The sequence below is a fragment of the Halyomorpha halys genome, unplaced genomic scaffold (genome assembly GCF_000696795.3).
Source record: "Halyomorpha halys isolate HHAL.00 unplaced genomic scaffold, Hhal_1.1 Scaffold43.1, whole genome shotgun sequence".
Lineage (NCBI taxonomy): Eukaryota > Metazoa > Arthropoda > Insecta > Hemiptera > Pentatomidae > Halyomorpha > Halyomorpha halys.
Window position 1 is genome coordinate 324,975 of NW_027106553.1, and position 16,511 is coordinate 341,485.

General features: G+C 31.9%; 1 protein-coding gene across 2 annotated transcripts; it reads right to left on the reverse strand.

Annotated features, from left to right (window-relative positions):
- Nucleotides 1-3,977: 3,977 nt before the first annotated feature.
- On the reverse strand, nucleotides 3,978-14,464 carry LOC106688716 (phosphatidylinositol-3-phosphatase SAC1). 2 transcript variants are annotated; one of them, XM_014433301.2, is made up of 4 exons: nucleotides 10,390-10,908; nucleotides 9,383-9,684; nucleotides 9,085-9,309; nucleotides 3,978-5,312 (listed from the first exon to the last, which is right to left on the reverse strand). In XM_014433301.2, the coding sequence occupies exons 1-4, from the start codon at nucleotides 10,760-10,762 to the stop codon at nucleotides 4,506-4,508; spliced, it is 1,707 nt and encodes a 568-aa protein (XP_014288787.1). In that variant the 5' UTR covers nucleotides 10,763-10,908; the 3' UTR covers nucleotides 3,978-4,505. The 2 variants fall into 2 exon arrangements, with proteins under 2 accessions (XP_014288787.1, XP_066901016.1); XM_067044915.1 differs by lacking the exons at nucleotides 3,978-5,312; nucleotides 9,085-9,309; nucleotides 10,390-10,908 and adding an exon at nucleotides 12,647-14,464 and having other exon boundaries at nucleotides 9,561-9,684.
- Between the last annotated feature and the right edge of the window lie 2,047 nt (nucleotides 14,465-16,511).

Genomic DNA, 16,511 nt, shown 5'->3' on the forward strand with positions numbered 1-16,511 from the left:
ATTAATTAAATAAAAAACAATATAGATTAAAAAATCCTTTTCTCTTTAGTTATATTAATAATATAATATATAATTCTAACATACTTGCAAAACAATGAAGTTCTCAGTCATCAATAATACATACGGCCAAACTTATTATTTTTCTCAAAAGAGTTCATTTAAATCAGACTTCTTTTTATTAAAAAGAATGTAAGCCTAACTGTCATAAACGATGGAGACAATACTATTCAAAGTTTGCCAGAAGTACCATGTAAACATTCAAACATTCTTAACAACGTAGTGCTGTTTGATCAATGCTCTAAATCATTCAGGTTTCATACCAACATTATTTACAACATTTTTTCCATTTCAATTCCAAATTGGACTTTAATAATTTCTGAAAAAAAATATTTTTATTTAATTTATTAATTAATAATAATTATGTAAAAAGAAATTACAATAATTATGTTATGGGTTTCTGTTTACTTTTGAAGTTTTTTTAATAAGGGGGTCATTTATTGAGTTTTAGGATGTCATGATTCTGTTTGTTCAAACAAATTTTAGATTATTTAGTTTCGGTTTATTGTAAGTTTTTTAGTTATCTTCAATATGGGCAATAAATCTTCGATTTGACCCACGTCGAAGAAAACTACAAAAATAATAAATGGTATTTGGTCCGGGTGCGGTCAAATAAAACTCAAATAGTAAATTGGTGTACTATTTGTAATTGACCCAACGTCAGGGCTAAAAAAGATACAAACACTTGACATAGTTATATATAAAAAAAAAACATTGTGGAAAATAACGAGGGTATTCAATGAAACGTAAAATTTAATAATTAAAATTAAAGGTTATAAACAATAAATGAAAACGGAAATAGTAACAGATAAAAAGGAGATAAGATTTCTTCCTTTATTCTTATACCCCATTTTCATCTCTTAGTTTGTACTTCATTTTATCTGGCACTAGTTCTGTTTTCATTAATTGTTTATAACCTTTTATTTTTTCATTATATACCCTTGTAATTTTCCATTTACTTCTTTACATACTGATAGTAATCTTTTTTAGCCCTGCAATGTGGGGCGAAACTTGCCTCAATTAAAATAATCATTACTATTTATGTTTTATTTGACCGCACTCGGACCATTTTCCATTTATTTTATCAATAGCAATTTAAAAATAAATAAAAAAAAAAAAACAGTAAAAGCTTATTTAATACATTTTATGTATTATACGTACATGTATGATGTACTAATTTATTTTATTGAAGGGTACGAAAAAAAAAATGTGGTTTTAGTTTTCATTAATTTTATGTCTAGTTGAAATTAGTACTTAATATAGATTATCTAATGTCGTTTGAATATGCTGAAATCATGGGATTTAACATACTCATTTTTAATCAATAAAATGTAATTTATGAAATTATTCAAGTCCAGTTGGATTACAATTGAAATGGAAAAAGTTACAATTGATTTGGAAATAATATTTGTCATGATACTAGGGCACTTGGTCGGTGTCGAAATAATTCTGTCTTCCAAATAGAGAGAAAGGAGCAGCCAAAAAAATTCTATCATCTTATAATAGTCCATTCTAAAGTTACTTAAACTGTTTAATAAAGAAATAGAGAACATTTTCAAATTGAAAGAACATTAAACAATTTAGAAGAAAAAAAGTACTAAATTATGGAATTCGACCATGTTTAGATCCTGTCTTTCCTCTATTTATAAAATTTGAACTGTCAATTAACTAACCACTTATTATAATTTTAGTTTTGTCACATCTGTTGTTTTTTATTACACTTTTTCTTTTCATTTCACTTTCTCTTTTGTTTTTGATGAATATTGTTTTTTTTTTATACTTCCATATTAATGCTCTAATCAAAATTCAATATTATAAAGGCATAATAACTATGTATAAATAATATGTATAATAACTATGAATAACCCCACCATCTCCTGAACTTTATTTAGGCGGTTCTTTGATACCCTACACAAATAACCACAGATTCCTGGGGATGATATTTGATAGGAAAATAAATTGGGAAATGCACATCTCAACATTAAAATCCATTGTAATAAAAAAATTAAATATATTACGTTTTCTTAGCAGCATCTCTTGGGGCTCAGACAGACACAGGAGGTAGCTATTGCCAGATTGAGAATAGGTCATACAAGTTTAACTCATAAATATCTGATCAGTAAGCAGCCACCGCCAAAATGTTAATACTGCAACAGTGTACTTACGATCAGCCACATATTTGAGGAATGTCATTTCTATTCCGCGAACTTGAGTAGATTGGGAGTAAAACCGAGTGTATCGGATGCTCTGAATGATGACCAGAAGAACGTGGAAATGGTTTTGGTTATCTTAAAAAGGAGTGGCATTTTGAATAAGATTTAAACCAGAAAATTTGTTATACGTACTATAAAATTCCAAAAAAGTAATTATTTAAAGAGAAAAATAAAGTGAAATAGAATTATAAAGCGCAAAACATAGATGTTGATGACCTCAGGGTTTTAGGCATTAAAGCCCCAGATAACAACTATGTATAAGATGTTACTTAAACTAGATTACAGATCCAGGGGCCAAGACAATTTTTTAATTAAAAGATAAAGTGCAAATCTTCACCTGTCCACAGTTCTAAAACAATACAAGAAATTGAAATATTAATTATTGGTTCACTATTTCCCTGAGTATTTTCTCCTCGTAGCTCTCCTGGTAGCTCTATACCTATCAAAAGCACCAAATTTTAAATGATCCTGAAGCATACTTTACACCATCAGCAACAGCAGAGTGCCAATTAGCATTTATAACCAAGTCGTTACCAAATGATGATACAGTTTTTCCATCAGCTGCTCTAATATCCTCAACTAGTAAATATTCTGTGTTCCTGAGTCCTGTCTCCGTGTTATATTGTCATCCTCATTGATTGGCATACCATTGTTTAATTTATTAGCCATGTCTTAAATATAGGAAACTTCATTAGATACTGAGAATTTGTCAGATTTTCACTTTTTATAAAGTAAATGGGGTAAAAAACAAAAATTAAGATAACAAACTTTTTATTTTTATCAATTGTATTATAATGTTATATAATTTTAGTATATATAACAAGCCAATGGCTAATGGTATTTCTTGTAACCAGCTAAGACACAAGCCATCCTATTCAGAGTACAGATGGATAGGGTACATCCTATCATTATTGAAGTAGGTGCAAGAATACGTCCAAGTGATGGGGTTACAAACCTGGGAGTGACGATTAGAAGAAACGCCTCACTTAGACTACATGGAATGTAGGGTTCTAAAGACTACATGGAATATAGGGTTCTACAGACTTAGTCGTGTTGAGGCCACCTTTTGGCTTCTAAGATACAATTAACAAGGGTGTGATATTAGGTATCTTGAGGTATACGCCCCCCTGCCAAGTGCCGATGCAGGTTGGCAAAGTTTCAAATGTTAGCTCTGCTACGGTTAGCAGTGCACACCTCAGATCTGTTTATTATGAAGCGGTCCAAGTCTTAACCTCCAAGGTTCCTCTTCACCTCTTCCTGCCAGAAGATGTTATGGTATTCAAAATGGAGAGAAATACTTCTAAATTTAATTACTCAGACACATAGTATCCTTACAAATGTATATCCACTGGCCACAAATTCAGGCTAACTTCTACCAGCCAATCCGTATACCTCATCTATTGATATTCTTGTGCATCCATAAATTTTCCATAGTTTAGCACAAGTATAGCAGTCCTTCAATAACATCTTGAATCAAAATAATTATAAACAACTTTGAACTGATAATATAGTATACTTTTATTGAATTTCAAACTAGTAGAAGTACATAATTTTATCAAAATAATTAACAATTATCAGAAGAAACATGAAAAATTTACCAATACCACCCATGAAGTCCCAGGGGCTCTGTACTTAGTAAGGAAGTACTGAGTCTTAGGCAATGACTGTGAAAGGAGGTGCTTTGTTCATGATCATGCTCAACACCAGATTTTTCCCCAATTAAGGATACCCATTTTATGAGGCCGGGTAGACCTGGAGGGTTTCCTAAACCCACAAAGTTGAATTAAGGCTACAGTAAAAGGATAAATAATCATCTGGACACAGCTGGATTAGAACCTAGGTCCTTGGAGTCAGCAGCGCAGTCCCTTACCCACTGAGCCACCCCACTCTCCTATTCTTAGAAACACACTAAGAATAATGTTAACAACCATTTGGCCAACCACTTGAGAGGTCAGCACACATACAATGATATGAATCTTGACAGTAAATAACTATCAAGAGACACACCAAATTTGTGTAAAAGACTTACTTAAATCAATACGCAGTCTTCGTTGTATGTCTGAACATCAGAACGGGTTTTCAGGCAGAACATAATAGTCTGGAACTCATGCCGACAAGTGGTCTTCCGTTTTCTCTTCACAACAATTAGTTTTTGTTGAAGAATAAGCATGCTTTTTCAGGCGTAAGGCTTTTGTTTGAACTCAAGTTCATAATCTTCTTAAATTATATAATCTACTAACTCAAATGCTTATAAGTACAATGCTCATCACTAAGCGGGCATGATTCTGGATGATTGTAAAAAAACCAACATTTCTTTTGCTTTATCGTTTTTGGAGGTAATTTTTTTACTGTCGGTTTTCTCAACTTTACCCTACCATTGCACACTAAGAAAACATGGTGGTGATTTCTTAATAAAGTTTGGAGACCACCGCACTGATCTTTTAAAAATTTCCTCCTATCTGGTGATAATAATGACGCAAGATCTCTTATTGAAACAAATTCTCCTTCTCTCCATGAAGAAATTTTCTGATCTGACTTAATAATATAATCCGCAATATCAAAGACGACTTCTGCGAGGAATTTTTTATTTAACTGTGTACAATTCTTGACCTTTTCTTCAGAGCTCCTCAATTTCATTTTTAGTTCACCACAACTCATAACTTTAAGATTCACAAAATTTCCGATTTCAACTTGTTTGCTTGACTGTTCGCTACTTTGATATAATCTCTTCTTACCAACAAGACAGAGTCGTTTAGTCGAAGGAATTTTCAATCTATCTCGTTCTACTTCGATACCACATATAGAACAAATATTTTCCAAGTAGTCCATGTAATCAGAATAACAACTTTTGGACGTATTATTTCTGATATATTTCTGTCCATTTAGTTCAAATGGGCAACAGGGTAATAGAAAGAAATTTGTCGTGAAAGAACTTCTAGAAGCTATGATGGGTATCCATGGAGTAAGTTCATCACTGTGATTTCCTATTACCCAATCGGCTTCGGGGAAAACACAGTCTAAAGATGGTCTGATCGTATCTACCTGCAACATTAAACAAATAGACATAATAAATGATTTCACATTAGAATGTTCACTAAATACATAAATAGTGTAGACTTTTCATAGAATAAATAGGGTGAGAATGAGGATGGTGTCATCTTTTATTTCTTGGGAAAAATTAAATGGTTTTTAAATGTACTTATATGCTATATGTAAATTAGCTTAATAATTATTTAAGTACAAACTACGTAATAAGGGAAATGAATAAGGAACTACAGCCTTGTACTCTAATTTTTCTTATTTATTTCAAAATCCTTCAATATTTTTCTCTAAAATCAGGTGGATTTTTTAGAACAACTGTATCGATAAATCTATGAAAGGAGAAATTTATCAATTAATATTCTTTGAAAATATAACAGATTTAAATTGCTTGATTTTATATCTGAAAATTCTATTTATTTATTTTTTATACTCTATGTCCCTTTTAATTAGAAATGGAAAAAAAATACAGATTTAATACTTTCACACCATATTCTTGGTGATATTAGAATAAAATGTACACAAAGATAATCAATATGGCCATATAAAAACCAATTACCAAGGAAAAATAAAATGGAAATCGTAGCCATAACAAGACCCTCAAACATATTGCACTTGAATGTACGGCATAATAAAAGGACGAGAAGAATTGTTCGAAAATCTAGATACAAATCAAAATATTATTTATGATACTATATTACAAGTAACAGACTATGCAAAAATACGTTACATCTATAAATATTTGAAATCTATAACAAATATAGTTATGGTATCATATCATATATTAGTAAATTAGATATATTATACATGATAACTAATAGTAACAAAGGGATTAGGCAAACTGTCCAAAAGAGATTTCATAGATGTAGGTAACTAATATTTGGCTGTATGCAATAAACCAAGGCCGCCCACACAGAAAAAAAAAAAAACTTAGTTTGTGCTTCTCCTAAATTTAGCATTAAAAGTGATTTTCATGAAACTCTCAAGACACTCAGTATTACCTCAGAGTTTTCTAGTTTTAAGAGGAACTAAATGTATTTACGACATATTAAACAATGAATACCGAAAGGGTAATAATTTAAAATTAAGGCATATCATGTATAGCTTGTAATATTATCAATGTTGTGTGGCATAACGTTCATAAATGTAAAAGGTAAATAAAGGTAAAAAAAACTATAAGCCCAGTTGAAACAAATTGTCAATTAAAGCAGGAGAATCAGAAAACAATTTTGTAATATTTCAAGTGATTTGGTACATAAGATTGGAGTGAAACATAAGCAATGGAATTAGCAATAGAAAATTCTAATTTGGTTCATAAGATGGAAAATAAGGGAAGGTGTTAGGATAATTAGAAAGGAAGGGAATAACTGAACCTAACATAGGCTTGTGTGTAAATCCTAAAGTTTGAAAGTCTTCAGAGACGAGCATAAGTTAAATTAAAGAAAATGATGTACACTGAATGACTGCACATGTCAAGAACATGAAATGAGTAAGCCACTAAGAGATGAGGTGAAGGGGTGCTTTATATATAAAGCCAACTTGATTTGGAGGTGGCTCGTACAGAACAAACAGGATTAAGTAATGTTTTGTAAGACGAGTGGGAGAAGGTGTCAAGAAAAAAAAAACTGTGAAATGTAGGCTGTATGTTTCAATTTTTAATTATTTCTTAACTTAGTGATCATTACGACAGTATGATAAAAATAGTGAATACATTTATATATTTTTTCAAATTTACTGAACTAACTGTGCACTTAACAAGTTCATCAAACAATAATACCTCTGATAAGATAGTAGCGATAGTAAATAAAATCAATTGGAAGATTATTGATTGACCGTGTGTAAAGATGAAAGGAATATGGTCCGGGTGCGGTCAAGAAAAACTCAAGTAGTAGAAATATACTAATTTAATGAGCCAACGATTCTTTTGTTATCTATTTGTTACTATTACCCTTTACATTTACTATTTACTACCTTTAATTTTTCTTATTATATCTTACTTTTTTACATTTTATACCCCTGTTATTTTACACTTAGGTTTTTGTTTTCCTTTTGTAACTATGTGTTTGTATCTTTTTTAGCCCTGAAGAAGCCCTGCAACGTGGGGCGAAACGTTGGCTCATTAAATTAGTATATTTCTACTATTTGAGTTTTTCTTGACCGCACCCGGACCATATTCCTTTCATCATAAATAAAATCAAGTTTGAAATACAATTTAATTTATCATTACGATTAATTTCTCTATTAATGAAGTAATGAAATATATTACTTCATGAATAGATCAGCAAAAGATAAGAGGCAATATGCTGCATATAATTTTTGGTAGTGAATGAAGAACAATAAAAAAGGATATTAAAAAAAAAATTCATAAAAAAGATGTTATAAATGTTCAACTTGTGAAAACAAAGCAGAGTCAACATAAATATTTAATACCTCTGAGTCAACATAAATATATACTACTTACAATTCAATATAAACATCCAATACCTCCGAGTCAACATAAATATCTAATACCTCCGAGTCAACATAAATATCTAGTACCTCCGAGTCAACATAAATATCTAAAACCTCCGAGTCAACATAAATGTCTAATACCTCCATGTCAACATAAATATCTAGTACCTCCGAGTCAACATAAATATATAATATCTCCAAGTCAACATAAATATCTAATATCTCTGAGTCAACATAAATATCTAATACCTCCAAGTCAACATAAATATCTAGTCCCTCCGAGTCGACATAAATATCTAATATCTCCGAGTCAACATAAATATCCAATATCAACACTTTTTTTTTGCCACTACCATACCAAGCAGCGATTTAGTGGATCTTCTCCATAAGTACAAAAAAACAGTAAAAATTTGAAACGATGGCCTGGCCTTGGTGCTAGGACTAGTTCAATATTTTATTGATATTTACATTATAAGTCTCAGTACATATTTAACAACATATCTATTAATCAGTCTCAAATAACAATTGTGAACAGTCTTTGTTTTATATTTTTATATAATATTCAGATATAAATACAAATAAAAGAAACATCATGCAGAAAATTATGAATGATACAGAAATTAAATAAAATTGAGAGTTTAACAGAAATTTAGATAAGCCTACTAATGTTTCAACTTAAAAAATAGAATATATTGCTATTTTCAAAGTATTATTAAACCTTGAAAATAGCAATATATTCTGATAAAAAGGAATTTAACATAAAACATAACGAATTGAAAGATCATTGATTGACCGTGCGTAATATACAAAAGGAAGATGGTCCAGACTTAATGAAAAGAACTCATATAGTAATTAAACTATTTATTGTGAGCCAACGTTTTGCCCCACTTTGTAACTCAAGCCTTATTAAACTACCATAATTTTTATTGGAAGAAGATAGTTGACCATATGAAGTAGATTGTGGGAAGATAGTCCGGGAGGCGGTCAATAAAGTTATCAAAATAATAAAAGAAAACTATTTATTGATAACCAACATTATGTCCCACTCGGCAGAGCTTCAACAGGGCTGTCAGATTGAAATAAAGATAACAAGGCAACTGATGTACATTATCATTTGGCATCTGCCTTTATTTAATAATCTCTTAAATTTCCTAATATTACCTTTACTTTAACATTTTTATATCTTTTTACTTTCAAATGTATCTTTACTAGCCCTGATGAAACCCTGCAAACGTTAGCTCACAATAAATAGTTTAATTACCATTTGAGTTCTTTTGATCACACCTGGACCATCATCCTTTTATAAAAAATAATAAACTATTACCTTAAGTTTCACAAAATCAGGATAAGAATTCCATATTTTTCTGGCACGCACATCAATTCCAATGCCTTTATGACCTTCTCCTGCTAATATATACACTAGTAATCCATTACCACACCCAACATCAACAAAATTTTGACATTTATCACCCCACAAGACAAGCAAATATGATGCAATGGCAATATCTTCATTAATAAACTTTTCTGGATTTGTAGATTCATTCCAAAACTAAAAAAAAAAACACAGCATTTCAACAATCATGTCAAAAACTATACTAATAATATTTATTTAATATCAAAACCTTTAATATTGAACTGAAATATTTGTCTTTTAACGAAGAATATGTTAAAAGATATTTATTCATCGAAATTAACTGGTTAGAATTAAACGATGATGAGTTGTGATCACTATCCATCCACAAACATAATTTAGGAAGCAATATCTGTTCCAGCCAGGAGAGAGAATCATCTTTCATTCCTATTTTAACAGTTGATAATACCAAGTTTTTGTTTTGAAATAAAATGGCATAAGGTAAATTTGTAACTAAATTATCCCTTTCACCAGTTATAGGTTTAATGAAAACAACTGCCAGTTTTGTAAAATCTGAAAAAAAAAAAAATTGCAACATAAATAGATCACCATATGAAATAGATTTTAGGAAGATTGTCTGGGAGGTGGTAAAGAAGATATATAGAGAATGGTTTGAATGAAATCCTGAAACCAGAAGCATTCAGGCCTTAGGCAAAACATTGGGTACAAAGTTTTCCTTCAACTTTTGTACCTTTCCTGACAGCCACCATCATCGTACAATTTAAATAAAAATTATGAGAGATAGTTGACCGTGGATGACTTAAACGAGGAGAAGATGGTTGGTGGTGCAGTCAAAATAGAACACAAATTGATGAGTTGATGTAACTTCTTTAATCATGGCAACATTTCGGCTAGAGTTTCTATCATTTAACTCTACAAATAAAATTTATACATAGGTACTAACTATACAATTTATTTTCCACTTCTCTCAACACTTTATTTTATTGAATTCCATTCTGTAAAATTATTCACTTATGTCATTCTGTTTATATTTTATTTTATATATTCATTGGTTGTTATCTTGTTCTGTTCTTAGCCCTGATTAGGGCTAGAAACTCTAGCCGAAACGTTGTCATGATTAAAAGTTACATCAACTTATTTGTGTTCTATGTTGACCGCACCCTCCATCATCTTCTGCTTGTTTAAATAAAAATTACTACTTTATAAAACAAAGATCATTGATGAAGTTGAATATACTTATGTTCAGTAATACCATACCTTTGATAATTAATTCAACATTTTCTGGTATGTATTGTCCATTTTTAGGATAAATCAACCTTAAAATTATTTCAAATGGGCTCTTCTTTATCTCAGATTTAGGAACTTTTTCGAAGAATCCATCAACCAAATGCTGTACAGTTTTTCTCAAATCATCACAAGAACTTAACGAAGCCAAGTGATCAGCTAAATACTGTTTGAATTCCTCAATACCATGAAGAGGGAGAGTTTCAGCTTTAAAACAATCAACACCACCTATTTTCTTACTTATACAATGGGGTTTAGTAATCCAAATGTTAATACTACTCCAAAACTGGTCACAATTATCAATACACGAAATTGAAAATTTTTCTTCCCAATTATATAGATCCATAATAAGTGATATAGACTTTCGTACGGTTCAGAATTACAAGTTTTTGTCCCAATAAAGAATTAGCCGAACCACCATAAATACGCATACAGTATCGCCCACAACTACAGAACTTACACGTTTACGAGAGCGGTTCTAAGGTGGAGAGGTTATGAAAATAAAGACATTATCAGTAAAAGTCTGTTCCAAGGAAATTCCAAACTATTATCGAACTAGTAGACGCAAGCGTAATACACGTGTTTTCCGTTCCGTATCGTGTACTTCGCATGTGTTTACCGGTTTGGTGACAATTTTAAGTTGTGTTGGAACATCTCTTGTATACAATTCTTTTCCATCTCTGCTTTAGAATATTTTTAAATAAATACTAAACGATGAAGTGTCATTAAAAAAAAAAAATTAAAATAGATTGAAATCTATAAAATGTAAATAAAAGAAATATGATCCGGGTAAGGTCAAAAGAACTCAAATAGTAATTAAACTATTTATTGTGGGCAAACGTTTCGCCCCACTTTGCAGGGCTTCACCAGTGCTTAATTAAATTAATTCTTTAGTTATAACACAAACACACATGATCCAATTTTACTCTCAACAATTATTTCAAAAACTCTTCAACGTTTCGGCCCTCAGGCCATTCTCAAGGACAACCTGTAAATATTTTTTCTGTATGATTATTACATTATTTCCTCACAACATACTAATGTTTTTGACTATACCTTAAATATTGATGTGATATATTCTTTAAAATGTTTCTAACAGGCTAATTGCCCATGTCATATCTTTAAAACAAATTAAATATTACAATAATATCACATGGGCAATTAGTCTGCAAGAAACATTTTAAAGTATATATGGCATCAATATTTAAGGTAGTCAAAAACATTAGTATGTTGTGAGGAAATAATGGAATAATAATATAGAAACAAATTTTTATAGGTTGTCATCTTGAGAATGACCTGAGGGTCGAAACGTTGGAAAGGTTTTGAAATAAATGTTGAGAGTAAAATTGGATCAAGTGTATTTGTGTTAATAATAAAATAAACCACTCAAACAATCAATATTTATTTAATTCTTCAGTTTTCCATTACTTAGAAAGCCCTGACGAAGCCCTTAAAAGTGGGGCAAAACATTAATTAACAATACCATTTTCTTTTGCTATTTTGATAGCTTTATTAACGCCACCCGGACTATCTTCCCACAATCTACTTCATACGGTCAACATCTTCCAATAACAACAATATATTTTGAAATGCAAAAATATTAAAACTAAATAACAAGTTATGAATTTTAAATCTTGGTAGGATTCCTTGGATTTCTATTACCATTAACTACATATGTAAATGAGGAGAAGATGGTTGGGGGTGCGGTCAATGAAATTTTCATTGAAATGAAAATTTCATTGACCGCACCCCCAACCATCTTCTCCTCATTTATCATCCACGGTCAACTATCTCTCATAATTACATATGTAAAGTTTATTTTTCATATTTAAACAAGAGTTTCTTTGAACAACAGTTGTACCACCTGTTAGATAAGGATCTAACATATCGATTAGTAGTCATATATCGATTCATTAAGTATTTAGGACTCGGTAATTATTAGGTTCAAAGTTATTTTTACATTGAATACTTCACCGAACTAATAATGAGGCTATTGATGGTCAGGTTGGAAGTTAACATTAATACAAAGCATATTTAAAAGAACATTTATTAAAATTATTTTCATTAATTTAGCCCAATCGCGTCACTGAAAACAATTCAATGGTTCGCTTAAATAAAACCAGGAGAGGAGGGAGAGACTGTTAACTCGCATCACAAGTAGAATATTACCCCAAATTAGCTTTATGTTAATTGCTTTTAATAAATTTTAATTAAATAATTTTTAAATTACTTTCCAAATTCGTTAGCTAGACAGATGGTGGCCTAAGGAGAGGACACAATCTCGGCCAATTAATATAATTTGAACGATTGAGAAAAGATGAATATTTCAAATTCCTTTTAACCTCGAGAGGGCTTTTGATGGCTCTTCCTTCTCCCGCAGAGACCCGATAATGACCAAGCCATAAGTCCAATGCGTCCATTCGAAAACCATCCTTGAAGTTATTATTGTAATATCGTAAAAGAACATTTATATTATCTCGAATTATTCCGACCCTGGTCCGTTTTCCTGTTCTAGTAAAATCTGTTTTCAGTGCCCCTGTACCCGCATACTGGATTGATATTAGGTCTGCATGGTCACTCCAGACTGTTTTAAAGGTGTTTTCAAGACCAACGTGGTCTTCAACTCTTTGCCCTTGTTTCAAGACTCCTAATCTCTGTAAAATATACGTAAGATTGACCCTAGCCAGCAAGGATTGTACCACATTAGTTCTATCTAGAGAGTTACTACAATTTGTCCTGAATACACCTTGCTGTCGGGATAAAACTGTTCCATTTGTACTAATCATCGTCACTGACATCTCTTCTAAATCATCGGCCAGGCGATCGATGAGAATCTTCAATCTATCATACCGCAGCTTGGAACATTCCTTATGGAAGTCAAAAGCTTCATATTTTAGATCAGGATTATTTGCTTCATTTACTAACTTCCTGTAGAAATCTTCTAGTTTACCCTGAGCACCTGAATGGTTAACCAAATTCACAATTACTTGTCTTCCGTAGTCCATCAGCTGTTTTTCAAAGTGCTTAATAAAGGCAGCGTTATTATTTTCCTCTCGGATTATAGTAGGAAGCGGTTTCAGTTTCAAATTAGGATATTGCTTCCAGAAAAATGGCATGGAACCTCGCGTCTGAACAAAACTGGCACGTTCAAATGTAGTATCAACGATCTGTTCAGTCTCAACAAAGTTTGCAACATTTCCATTCGAATCAATTCCTCTAGTAAACAATCGAGTTCCTGCTCTTTCTTTAGATCTTCTAGAGATTAATATGAGACTGAAGCTTTTGCCGTTTAAAATGCAAGATGAAATCGAAAGATAACCATGAATGATTGGAAGGCAGAACCTAGAGGCTCCAGAGTTCTTGGAAAATTCAGATAAAATATATTCATTCCAAACAAACTCCTGCTTTGCCCTCTGGTATATTGGCACTTTCAAAAAGTCGTGTGATGTATTGTACAATCTCTGAAGAGTATGAGAAAGGTCATAGGAATAGGAAAAGTAAAAGTGGGGTGTAGCAAGAATGGATTCCAGCATAGATATATATTCCTTTTCAATTCTTATTTGTTTATCATTCAAATGAGAAGCACTTCTAGGAAAACGTATAATCTCACCCGAATCCATCTGGAAAACTTCCATTTTCCGTATATCACCAACTTTGGTTCTGCCAGTTACTACAACCAGGTACTGACCAGCTAGTAGTCTGATAATCCCAAGAATACCATAAATAGTTTTTTTATCCCCAATAATTTTTTCATCCTCATTGCTTCCTTGACCATTTGACATTATTATATTTCCGGTAGCCCTATCTATAATAACACTGATAGATGAATCTTGAACTGGCTCGATGTAAAATTTATCGGATGTGATAGTGAGGAGCATTTCATCATAAATATTGTTTTCAAACATAATTAACTTCAAATAATTAATTAACGTTAAAATTTCCGTTAAATTCTCTTGACCACTTGGTGGTTAAACTGGAAGAACATAATACTTTGACATGGTACTTATAATAAATAATATATTTTAATATTTACACTGACGGACGATCATGAATTTATCAAATTACTGATAACCTAAATATTTGAAGGAATGGGACGTTCATGAACGAACTGGTTTAAAAAAAAAGAATATAATGTAGAAAATAAGAGTCCAAGAAAAGCCGAGCCAAGAAGGTGGTGCTTAATGGGCAAAGTGGAAGCAGTAGGTTCCAATTATACTGTGCCTTCTATCTCTCTTTACATTACAGTTGTTCATTTATCCTAACGCTTTCTACCAATCTTTAAATTAAAGTAAACATTTTACGAAAACAGTCTAGCGAATTTTCATTATTGATGACCATAATTACTGAATGTAGTGTTTAATACACTATAACGGTTTTAGGAGTAATTCGGTGAATAGGTGGAATTCCCGTTTAATTCTGCTCAAATCCCGGTGCTGTAGGGATAGTGGACCTTCCCTTTTTGTCTTCACTTTAGCTTTTTAGGAGTGTAAAGGTATGCCAACCTCGTGATAGGAATAGGAGAAAGTGAAGTCGAAACGAGGTGAGTCAACAACGCCCACTTAAGTAGACGTAAATAGAAATCTTCCTCCTTTATTTAATTATCCGTAAAATCGTTCATGAACGGTTATGTTGAATCGTAAATAATAATTGAAGATAACATATATTAAATGCTATTTTCCAATAATTTGATTCATCAATAAAATTTACAAAGCTCATCTAGTTCCATTCGTGTGTAAGGTTACAATAACTCAACAACTGTAACGTGTACAGACAAAAGAGAGGCCCCCTAACACACCCGCCATTTTGGCCTCATTTTCTCTTGTCTCACTCCTAAGAACTTAACCAACTAATTTACCGAAATAAACTTAATCAATCTTTCAGTTCACTCGGCCCTTTAATTTATTTGGCCTTTTCCCGGTTTTAGTTAACTTATTGTCGGTATTTTCGCTTCTTTTCGTCTTGGGTGTTGTTAACTCATTGCTCCTTGGCTGTACACTCCTGCTTTGAACGAGTTTTGATAATAATGATTTAATTGTTATTTCCTTTCACTCAAACAAGTTATTTAAATATAATAATAACAACGTGAACCACTACGACCCATGAAGGCCCATGGACCCAGTACTGTGTAAGGGTGCACTGTTTTTAAAACAACGGTTATACAAGGAGGTGATTTTTTTTTTCAATATCACGCTCAACCACTAGATATTTCCCTAATGAATAGTACCCACATTAAGAGGCTGCGTGGGCCTGAGGAGGGCTCTATTATGTAATTTATTGCGTATTATAATCTATATAAGTTGTAGTGAATTTTTTAATCAATTATTTTTGTCCGAATAACTGCTAAGTCAAAAGGAGAGTAAAGCGTTAAGCCATAAGCTGGTCCTTTGTAATAGATACATAACAATATTTTTAAGCGAATAGATCCACCGATTTCTATTTTGATGGTTTAAATTATTCATTGAGACACCGTGAATGGTTTTGGAAGAATTTGAACTCAAAATTATCAATTAAATGAGTGAAATCCATCGTTCTGTTGCTTAGTAATCATGTTTTGAGCTAGCTACAATAATTATTATGATTATAAAACAATAATTCCTTACCTTGGAGAGAGTGACACGGCAGTTAATGTGAAGCCGAAAAGGCGGTATGATGGACCCAAGGGCGTGGCAGAGAACGAGTCAATCACTTACCTCCTGTTTCATGTCAGATTGCAATGGCAAATATTCCTATTAGCCTTAAGGTAAACCTAAGACCCAAGGGCGTGGTCTTTTGAAGTTCACTTTTGCGTATAGCACCTCCCTTCATCTAAACGAGTTCAAATGTATTGTACTTGGTAGGTAATCCCCAATGATGACATTATGAGAAACATTGCCTTCTTCATTACAACCGTTTCCGGTTGATTAAACCGGGTTGGGCACAACTATTAAAATTATAATTACTGTAAATTGTAATTGCAATTACTCGGTAAACAACAATAATTGTACGAGGAGAAGATGGTTGGGGGTGCGGTCAAAATAAAACACAAATAAGTTGATGTAACTTATTTAATCGTGCCAACGTTTCGGCTAGAGTTTCTAGCCTTCATCAGGGCTAAG